General features: G+C 39.9%; 1 protein-coding gene across 1 annotated transcript; it reads left to right on the top strand.

Annotated features, from left to right (window-relative positions):
• Nucleotides 1-2,898: 2,898 nt before the first annotated feature.
• Nucleotides 2,899-7,907, top strand: LOC146498187 (Golgi reassembly-stacking protein 2-like). The gene is made up of 10 exons (XM_085139712.1): nucleotides 2,899-3,093; nucleotides 3,823-3,903; nucleotides 4,012-4,215; nucleotides 4,292-4,378; nucleotides 4,471-4,601; nucleotides 4,909-5,041; nucleotides 5,306-5,426; nucleotides 5,538-5,645; nucleotides 6,016-6,138; nucleotides 6,534-7,907. Exons 1-10 carry the CDS (start codon nucleotides 3,031-3,033, stop codon nucleotides 6,806-6,808), a joined length of 1,326 nt encoding a protein of 441 aa, XP_084995838.1. The 5' UTR covers nucleotides 2,899-3,030; the 3' UTR covers nucleotides 6,809-7,907.
• Nucleotides 7,908-11,011: the final 3,104 nt, after the last annotated feature.

The raw sequence follows: 11,011 nt of genomic DNA, 5'->3' as shown, positions 1-11,011 counted from the left end.
TAGAAGCCGCAATCAGTTTTTGGCAGTGACTTTTATATAACCTTTATTTATGCAGTTAAAAAAAAATCTCATTAACATTAAAAATGTCTTTTGTAAGAGTAAGTTGGCCAAGACAACAGCAGAAATGGCAGCAAATATTACAATAGTTCAGTAAAAGTATTTTAAGTGGGGATAAATGACCGGATTGGTTATAATGTAAGTACAAGAACACAGTTATAAAGATACTTGAAAAGCAGATACTTTTTTAATTCTATATATAACCCCTTTGTAAACCCTGTTCACCGAAGTCTATTTACCAACATACGTAAAGATAATACATATAAAAAATACACAGAAACATTGGAAATCACCTTTTGCAACAACACACAGCACATGATAATGATACCTTATGAAAAGGGCTTCTAATAGTGCTCCTTCTAATTGAAGGAATTTCAATATATACAAATAAAAACATAAGTATGAGAATGCTTAGGCCCTAGAGTTAGACTAATTCATAACCCTACTTATATAGAAGGAAGCTTTTACTAGGTTTTACATTAGCATTTGCATGACTCTGGCTCATGCCAGTTCAACTGGTTTCACTAAATGTGCTGGAATGTATTACAGGAGAAAGACAGATAGCATCTAACAGGCAAGGCATCAGCATTCTGTTCAAATTAAAGCTTTAAGAGTTTCTCACTGCGAGGCGGCTGTTGTGAATGGAAGTGTCACTTATTAAGTCTCACATCTTTCAGCAGGAAGAATGACACAACAGACAGAGTGGTTTGAACAGGAAACAGCATTATCTGTTATGATTTAAAAGCAACAATGTGCAGTGTTAAAAGGAGACTTTTAACAGAGTCTTTCAGGGAGAAACATTATGTCAATATTTTTGACTACTGAGCCACCATAAATTATTAGGTGGCAAGTGCTAAAATAAGCTCAGATGAGCAAGCATCACTGCCACGATCAACTTTAAGCTATAAAAAATACTGACAGTAAGATAAAAGCAAGTGTCAGTTATGTGGATCTCACCACTAGCCTGTAGTAAGGCAATAATGTAAGCTAAAGTCAATACAGCACTCCTCCTTCCAAAGCAAAAGCGCTGCCCTCTGCCCTGTAAAGGCCGGGAAATAAAAAGCTTCATTATACACTGCAATTCAAAGCAGCTCAGTGTAACAATAGAAAAGTAGCTTCAGGGGTAAAGACTGACCTCACTTTTCAGCCCATGTATTCACGTTAATGCAGAAATGCAAAACTACATTAGAAGTAAATTCATGATGTAATTAAAATGTGTTTATTAACAGTTTTGCACGATAAAATAAACCAAAAGAAGCCACACATCCATGAATATGTAAACCTGCATATAAAGTGAAATAACCAATGAACAAAACAACAACAATATAACATAAAAAGATTATTACAGCACGGTGCATTACCAGTGTGTTTATCCACAGAGTGTCACTGCATGCGCAAAGTAAGAATTATAAGAAGTCTTGATGTAATTTAGAGAAGGCTCCCAGATTATATGAAATTTACTAGCAGAACCATTTAGAAAACATCTAGCTCTGTTCTAATTATGACTTTTTTTTGAGTGCATGTCAGATTTAATGTGTATGAGACAGAAGAGCCTTGCAATAAGATTACATGTCTTTCTATAAGAGACAAAAAGGGAATAACCTTCTTTGCATGGGTGGGGAGCATGAAGCTATTTACAGCTCTACCAATAATGGCGACTGAGGGTGATGGAAGGAAATGTTATGGCCAAGCTTGTGGCATGCATACAGCCTCCTTTGATCTTAAGTGGGCTGAACAAGCAAAAAAAAAAACAACCTGTCTGCCACTGTAAAGAAGTTTAACTACATATTTAGTCATATTTAATATTAGAAAGTGCAATTTCAACAGTGCATCTCAGGTTTTCTGCACGATGAAGAAATAAATAAATAAATGTGTAAAATTACAGAAAAAATTCTGTTAGCCATTGGATTGGATGACTGCCCCCCCGGGCGCTATGTTTGACACCCCTGGTGTACAGAACCATGAGTGGACTGAATGATGGACGTGTGAAGAACATGTGAATGATTAGAGCTGAGGATTGTTTACATTTGTGGGATCTGTGTTTGAAGATATTCTAGTCAAGTTTGCTCTCAAGAAGCAGCAACTGTGTATTAATTCAAATTGTGTAAGTACACATCTTGGGGATATGGAAGATTAGTGACAGAGCCAATATGAACCATAATTAAGAACTTTACAAAGTATTACAAAATATGCCTTGATAGATATAGCAACAAACAGCAAAACTCAGTCTATTTTATTTAAATATTTATTATGTGTGAGCAGGCTATGCACAAGTAAGAGGAACTTATTTTAAATAATTCTAAATGAATCAGTGGTGTGTTTCTTGGTCGATTGCTTTTTTTTTTCTGTTTTCTGTTTATTTGTGTTTTTTAAGATAATGAATTTCGCAGCTTTCACTGAACCAGTTTGCACACAAAGATTTTTACAGGTACATTTTAATGATTTTTGTAGATTAGGTGTAGTGAACTAGCAGAGCATGAACGCTGCCTGCATTTGATAAGAGACTTGTAACAGAGATAGATTATAGGAAGAAGTTTTAAATGAGGACCGATTTCTTAACCTAGTCACACAACTTCATACAAAGGCAACTAAGAGTGCTGAATAACTCTAAATGTATGTAATTTGATTAAAATAAAATAAAATAAAATAAAATAGTAAGATTAAAAATGCAAGATATATGTGACAGTCATTTTGCAGTTTTATCTTTCTTTTAAATGTGAACGAATATTCGTTTAGGATTTTATGTGCTGCTGTCTGTCATTAAAGAGGCTTGTTAATATTAATTAGCTATTACCAACAGGAATTTCAAAGTTTTGAAAAGGCGTTGTTTCCTGCCACGTAATGACGCATGCGCATCAGTTCGCTTGTCGTTTGGCGACGTGTACCCGGTGAGTGGAAGTACTAAGGATTCTTAACTTGCTGGGTAACAAGCGGCCATAAACCAAACTAAAAAGGCCTTAAAATAGCAAAAGTATGGGTGGTTCGCAGAGTGTGGAGATACCGGGAGGAGGCTCCGAGGGATACCACGTCCTCCGGGTGAGTTTGTAGCTTCTATAGCCTGCTCTTAGCTCTTAGCTCAGCCTCCGGTCTGAGGCGAAGAATTCCCGGTTGTATGTGTTGACTTGAGGCCGGGGATGACTGCCGGGGCCTCCAGTCCAGCAAACCACCACGTCTGGGAAATGTGTAGTTTAAAGATGTGTCAACCCAACACGCATCTTTAATCACGGTGTCTGTGTATGCCTGCTGCTCAGCTAGTTAAATATGCTTGCTGAAAGCAAAGAAACCGTAGGGCTAGTTGATGCTACGTAGCTAATTTGAATGACAGCTGCCAAGCTAGTTTTAGTAATATACCCGTTATCAGACACTTATCTTGTACACAGGGCTTTTTACCATGTTTACATATGCTTAGCCTTTGATTAATCGACTAGTGAGCTAAAATGAGCATTTAGTATTTGTCGTCCAGTAGTGGTAACAGTGATATCAAAATAGCAAACACAGAGGCTAGACTTGATAGCATGAGTGTAGGATGAGTAGGATTGACCCCCATCCTGATTATGGTTTTCACACAGTGGTATTTGTATACAGGGTAACTCAGATCAAAGGCTGATTTGACGTCTTTGTATCCTAGAAGTTGCTCATTTGTAAGCCAGTTGAGTCATGACTAGTTTGCATGTTGGTCAGTGCGATTTATTTAGAGGAAACTGGCTTGAATTTCAATAAAGCGTCATAGCCTAGCAGCTGAGGATATCCCTCATTTTCATACAGGTTCAAGAGAACTCGCCTGGGCACCGGGCAGGGCTGGAGCCTTTCTTTGACTTCATCGTCTCAATCAACAACACCAGACTGGTGAGAAAATGCAGCACTTGCAGCTTGCAGGATGAAATAAGAGCCTTATGGAAGGCTACAGTTCACAGTTGCCCCTTTCTCTACTTACGTTTGTTTCATTTTCTGCAGAACAAGGACAACGACACGTTGAAGGACTTGTTGAAAGCCCATGTCGAGAAACCAGTGAAGATGCTAGTTTACTCCTCAAAGACTCTGGAGCTGCGGGAGGCCACGGTGACCCCCAGCAACCTGTGGGGGGGTCAGGGCTTGCTCGGTGTCTCCATTCGCTTCTGCAGCTTTGAGGGAGCCAATGAGAACGTGTGGCATGTCCTGGTAGGTAGCCGCAAAGGTTGTGTGTTGCATCATCTCTGTCTGTGTGATACAGCAGTAATTTTTCTATGTCTAATAGGAAGTGGAGCCTAATTCCCCAGCAGCCCTTGCTGGCTTGCGTCCACACACTGACTACATAATTGGAGCCGATACTGTTATGAATGAGGTTGGTTACCCATACTTATCTTGGTTCTTGCTGCTGTCACTCAATGTTACTAGTTCCTGAAGATTTACCTTCTTGTCCTCCTGTTTCTGCAGTCCGAGGACCTCTTTTCTCTAATAGAGAGCCACGAGGGGAAGGGCCTGAAACTGTATGTGTACAACACAGACACTGACAACTGCAGAGAGGTGGTTATTACACCTAACACTGCCTGGGGAGGAGAGGGCAGGTAATACACAGACTCCTGTTGGAATTTGTGTATTTTCAAAATAAGTGTCCTATTTATTTGCATCTGACATGATTAAAAATGGAAATGCATAAATATTATCAGCCAAGTAAGGTCAGCTATTTTTATTAATGATGATGTCCTTGAACAAATGAGCCAAAATGAGAATAAATAAAAAGGCCGATTTAAATCTCTTTTTAAAACATGAGGATAAAGGTGGTAAATTAAAGGTCTCAGACCAGGTGGATGTCAAATGATTTTCACTGGTGAACACTGTTTATATTCTCAGTGTTCTTTTCCCCTTCTCTAGCCTTGGCTGTGGGATTGGCTATGGATACCTCCACAGGATTCCCACCCGGCCGTTTGAGGAGGGGAAGAAGATCAGTTTCCCTGGAACTTCTTCCAGTGAGCCTGTCAGTCCACTGAAAGACGGATTTACTGAGGTCAGAATGTACACATTTATTTAAAAAGCAGGGCAGTTTAAAGCTGCTTCAGTATGACTCTGTTGAAACTTTTTGTACCCGTGTCTTAGAGTTTGTGGGGTTATAAATCGATACCCACTACCACTCGCTTAAATTACTTGGTGTATGTGCAGGTACGGCATTGGAAGGATTTGAGTGTTTGTTTTCATTTAGCATGCACACAGCCTGTTGAAGAGAACATTTATGTTTTTCAATAGATTCAATGAAAATGTCTACCTTCTGCAGGTGCAACTTTCAGCAGTCACCCCTCCTCCTGCTGCACCTGCAGTTCCCTCTGGCCTTGACTTGTCTGCCCTGTCAATCAGCTCCTCAGCCCCGCCCACCATGCCCAGCGAGCTGCAGACAGGTATGTCTGCACTTTCACTCACAGACGTTTGTTAAATCCACCAGTTTTAAGTTTGATACACGGCAGGAATATTCTCATCTAATGTTTAATGTCTCTCTTCTTCCAATTCAGGTTTGCCTACAGTCCCTCTTCTGCCCACCTCCACTAACCCCTCACTCACCCCTCTGCCTCCGCTGAATCCTGCCACTGCTGGCTTGAACCCAGCCACCACGCTACCAGGTGATTTCAGCAAGGTCCACACCCTTCCTCAATAAAGACACGAGTCTTTGTGTACACATTACACACATTCAGTGAATATATTCATGTTGACGTTTCCCACACTCAGAATGACTTTCCTTTACAAAACTTCATCAACTACCCCCTGTCCTTTCTTCTCCCCTGAGACTTTTCTTTTTTTTGCTCACATCAGTGGCAATGGTGCTCTGTTTTTTCTTTTGTTTTTTAGTTGTGATTTGTGCCTAGTTTTACCTTCTAGAGTGGTTTACTGCATTAAAGCTGCACTCATTCTGGAGAGCAGTGTACACAAGACTGAGGAAGTCTAAGAACATGAATGATTATGGTGGTTGTGTGGATGTGTTTGCATTTCTAGGTCTGATGCCCCTCCCAGGTAGCTTAACAGCGCTCCCTAACCTTCCCAACCTGCCAGTCCTAGATCTCAGTGGTGTGTCACTAGCAGGCGGCAGCACCTTACAGCCAACAGCAGGGATGACAGGTGGGTAATGAAGACTTTACTCCAGTCTTTGCTTTTAAGCTTATGGAATAAAGGATCCGTTTAGTTTTTGAAAGTGAAATATTATTTAATTGCTACCAAACCAGGGAAGAAGTCTTGTGGGTAAACTGTTTCAAGTCTGTTCAGTGAGCAAAATGCACTGTTGCATTTAGGCAGCTGAGTGTGATCAGGAGATGGTTTGTAGTCAGATCTTGATGGTAAAAACATGTTCATGCCAGCGTGTGTTGTGACCCTTTATTTCTCCAAATCTCTACAGAGCAGCTAAAAAGAAGGTGAAGTGTGAAAATGCTCTGTGTTTGAAAAGTTAACTTGAGTTTAAAAAAAAAACTAACATGAAGGAGGCACCTCATTTATCCTCTCTTATCTGTCTTCAACAGTCCCATCTCTGGCTCCACTCCCACCCCTGAACCTTTCAAATCTGGCCACGTTGCCTCCTCTGCCCACCATGCTGCCCTCCCAGCTGCCTCCTGTCCTCTCTCAGGGTTTGACTCCCATGTTGCCAACTTCCACTGCCGCCCCTCCAGCTTCAGTTACTGTCACAGCAGCACACATGATTAATCCAGCCACCGAAGCCACAGCCCCCACAGAGGCAGGATCCACGAGCACCACGGAATCTCCAGCACCTACGGAAACAACACTAACGTCGTCATAACGTGGGAAATATGACTCCACTTCTCGTCAAACTCAAACACACCTGGTTTGGCTTATCCTTCCATCTGTCGTTCTCCGTGTTTTCTATTTATTTGGCTAAGAGTGAACAGACGCATCAATTCAGACACAGAGGTCAGCATGCTCACGGGCAAGGAAGCTTGTGTGGAGCGAAGGAGGATGCAGAGAACGGAAAGCGCCTGTAGACTGGTCTGACTGCTGTGTCTGTATTCCCTGATGGCCATAACGCAGAGGAACTGTTAGCACTGCAGCTTGCCTAAGCTACTGCTTGAGGAAGATGAAGTCTACTCATTCATTTGTAGTTTACTTTTCACTTCCGCAGTTAGACAAGGCAAAGACCTCTGAGATTTTTGCCTTTCTTGTATGGAAACCTCTGTGTTTAAGTTTTATATAACAATTTATGTTAATGGATCTGGATGATAAACACAGTTTATTGAATTGCCAACATAATAAAGATAAAAACCGGGATTACAGCTGGAAGTAAGATGTTAAATGAATTAGTCCAGTCCAGAATTGAACTCACCATACTGGAAGAAATCAGACCATAAACCCAAGAAAAGAAATGTTTGTGCTGCTGAATAAACAAGTAAAAAAAATCCTGAGTGTGATCAACCAACAATTTCCTGTATCTTTTTTTTCTTATTAGTTAATAGAACCACCAGTCAGTAGATTAATTTGAGTCATATGTATTAATTTTTTTGTTGCTGTATGTCTCCACCCAATGAATGAATCTGCATTATTTTGCACCACCTTTGTGTTTTAAAATTTATTCCCCTTGTGTGTCTCCTTGTATATCCAAAATCTGTACTTCATACCATCTCAACAACACCGAGAACAGTGAGAGCCCGAAGGCCGTGCCAGAGGATACAGAGGTTTACAGAAACACGAGCTACTGAGTAGAGTGTGCACTTGCTGCTGGATACATTAAACTTGGGAGAGGTTTTTAATGCAGAGCATATCTCCTGGCATGGTCTGAGTGGAGTGGCAGAGCTGCAGCATGGCCACAAGGTGTCACTGTAACAGAACTTTTGAGAATATCTGCAGTATGTACAGGGCACGCAATAAAGCCAAATTAATTTTAACAGCTGCCTTTGTGTGTCAATTTATGTTGTGCAATGTTTGTTGCTACTAGTGAAAGCTACTTTGCACTTTCAATGTCCCAGATAGACAAAAACAACATGATGAAGATGGCCAAAAAGAAAATACAAGAACAAACAAGGTATAATGGAAAATTGGTGCAGCAGGGCTTGTGTATGGGAAGCTAGAAGGTTCAATATTAAGCAGCATTTCAGAAACCCACAGAATAAATATTTGGGGAACAAAAGAAATTTACATCTGCCTGATAATTCAGTTGTAAAGCAAACATATAAGAGGTGCTAAAGATTGCAGTAAAATGCACCAGAAAACATGTCTTTCAAAATTTGATACACTTTTTCATAATTTTTAGACAACACCTGATCATCTAAACAGTTTTCACATCATACACACAACCTGTAAACAAACAAACAAAAAAACACTACTTCTAGTTCGTCACACACCTCATCAGAAAATCAAAAATGTGAAGTCTGCTCAGCCTTGTGTGGTCGTGTCACAGTGATCAAACAGTCTTTTTCATATTTCAAAAATGATATAGTGAAACATCTGTATACAGTAAACATTAAAGATTCTCCTATTAATACTGTACTCTTTAATAGCAGAAAATGTTATGGTGACCGCTGGGAATCTGATGTGATTGGGTCCTTCCAGAAGCAAGTCTTACCACTCAGCAACTGTTCTGAAACACCTCTGGACAGTTATGTTGAAGCATGACTTAAATTAGCTTTAATTCAGTTATGGAGACATAAAAACAGAACATTTTTAACAGAGCTCGACCAATTCATCGGCAGACCAACATCATCAGGCTATACCACCTGTTTGCTGATCTATCTGTATCGCTGTTTATAAGCATTTAAAAGTGAAAAGTAAAAAAGAAAGGTGTTGATATTGCACAGTTTGTTCAGTGCAACTGGTATCAGTGTTAAAACTGTACAAGTTGGGCTCTAGTATTTAATCCCCAATCAAAATGCTTAAAAACAAAACACACAGAGACACACAAAACATGCTAATTGCATCAAAATTAAGTTTTAAAAATCTTTTCCACCTTTTTCAAACGTCTACTGGTTCAGAATTTTCCTGTAAATTCTTCAAATAGCACCTCTCCTTCTGATAATATACATGTTGAATATGCATGCATTGCTGGTCTCATAAGACTGCAATCTCATTTGTTTACACATTTTACAGTCTTGTGCAACTTAATTATAAGAATTAAATTTAAAACAAGTCATCTTTACTAGAGCAATGCATGTGTCTTATACGACTCTCCCAAAACACTTGGTATTGGGAGGGGAAATGGAAAATTCTTCTAAATGAAAACACGTCTGTGAAAAAAATGGATACATCAACAAGTTACATTTCTGCTGAAATTTTATAAAACGTCTGTTTTCTGTTGCAGCCTTGTCATCGTCCCTCCTCTTAAGTTCTTGATGTTGACCTTCAATTCGCCTTTCAGTCTGTGCGTTTTGATCCAGCTCATATAATACCATCACACTATGAGCCACAAGTGTGAGCAACCTCGATTCATGTGAAAGGAAGAAAAAAAACATCCGTACTGTAAAAATATTTTGATTCTGCCACCTGTGGTTTCTGTTGTGCATCACAAGTACAAAATGTGTTGCAGTGAGTAAGAATGTGGTTAGTTTTGCAAGAGAAGCACATGAGCTTGAGGAATTGTAAGTAACCGAGGATAATTATTAAAAGCTTTGCTAAAAGAGAGACTGACTGAATAAATAGGCTCAGGCTACAACATTTCTGTAAGTGAACAAAAACTCCAAACGTGTGAAATAATGGCAAAAAAACAAAGTGAATTGAACTTCCTCCAGTCCTTAATTAGGGGGAAATGACGCTCTCTCTCTGCGTGTTTCCTGGGTGAGAGAGGCCTTTTTGTTGTTGTTGTGCTAAGCTAATAGGCAGAATGCTACAGGTATAGCTCTAAAGAATGTAGCATCATAGGCAGTGTAGTCCGTGCTGCAGGGAGAATGGACTGCCATACACGTTATGTGTCTGTAAGCGAGGAGGGAGAAAAAGGAAAAGTACGAGCTGTCATCGAGCAAAAACGGAGCTGGAAGCATGTAAATATAATAATAACCACTGCAGCCAAGAAGAGTGCCTGACGAGCCCAGTTGTAAGTAAGCTATTAAGACTCGACTGTACACCGTGTTCGTGTTTTCCTCCAAAAACAATAAGTTCTGTTGGAGCAGCCTTTCAACGCCTCTCTCTGTCTCTCGCTAGCAAAGTGACCCAGACAACAAAGTAAAGCTAGTTTTCGGCTACGAGCCCGACACAGAACCCACCGTATTAGCCAGAGGTCCCTTTACTACGGTTCGGAGCCGCGGACCTTCAGTAACAGTAATAAATCACAGCAATTGTACATTCATGTAGTTGTAAACAGCATGATAATATATTAAGTAATCCAAAGTATTCAGAATACGTTACTCTTATTGAGTAACGTAACGGAATACGTTACAGAATACATTTTGGGGCATGTATTCTGTATTCTGTAATGGAATACATTTAAAAAGTAACCTTCCCAACACTGTTCTTATGTGTAGTGATTACTAAAAAACTATTTTTGGCTGTAAAAGCGACTGTAGTTAGAAGTGACAGTGATTGTGGAGTGGAAAAGAGATCCTGCACATGCTTGAAACTTACCGAGCTGGAGGTTTACAAAAGGCAACGATACACAAACAGAGCTAATAAATCTGATGAAGGACAGCATTTTCTGTCTTTGTGGATACACACACTTTTTAGTTCTGTATGTTCAGTTTTATGCACCTCCCCCACTGATGCTGGACGCCAAGATTAACCTAAGAAATTCTCTAATTAACCTTGTAAAATTCAAACTGATGGCCTTCAAAATAAATTGTATGGATAAAATATCCATATTACTACAATCCTTTCTTCCCTTCATACCTTTTAACCACATTCAGGTGAGACTGAAATTGCACACTGTAACACAAGCCTGCTACAGCATTAAAATACACTCACTGGCCACTGTATCAGGTACACCATGTCACCTGCTTCTTTATCGGTTTTCTGCATTTTACCGGGGGGCAAATCATATTTGATAACTCCAAAATCTTGTATTGTC

This window comes from Neolamprologus multifasciatus, chromosome 18, assembly GCF_963576455.1.
Source record: "Neolamprologus multifasciatus chromosome 18, fNeoMul1.2, whole genome shotgun sequence".
Lineage (NCBI taxonomy): Eukaryota > Metazoa > Chordata > Actinopteri > Cichliformes > Cichlidae > Neolamprologus > Neolamprologus multifasciatus.
The sequence above is the reverse complement of the archived record's forward strand: the minus strand, read 5'-3'. Positions and strand labels throughout refer to the sequence as shown.

Bases quoted from the DNA above. Each gene is read 5' to 3' on its own strand.
- LOC146498187 (XM_085139712.1), top strand. From the start codon at position 3,031: ATGGGTGGTTCGCAGAGTGTGGAGATACCGGGAGGAGGCTCCGAGGGA. The intron at 3,094-3,822 runs GTGAGTTTGTAG...ATTTTCATACAG, and splicing joins AGGGATACCACGTCCTCCGG to GTTCAAGAGAACTCGCCTGG. The intron at 4,216-4,291 runs GTAGGTAGCCGC...TATGTCTAATAG, and splicing joins AGAACGTGTGGCATGTCCTG to GAAGTGGAGCCTAATTCCCC.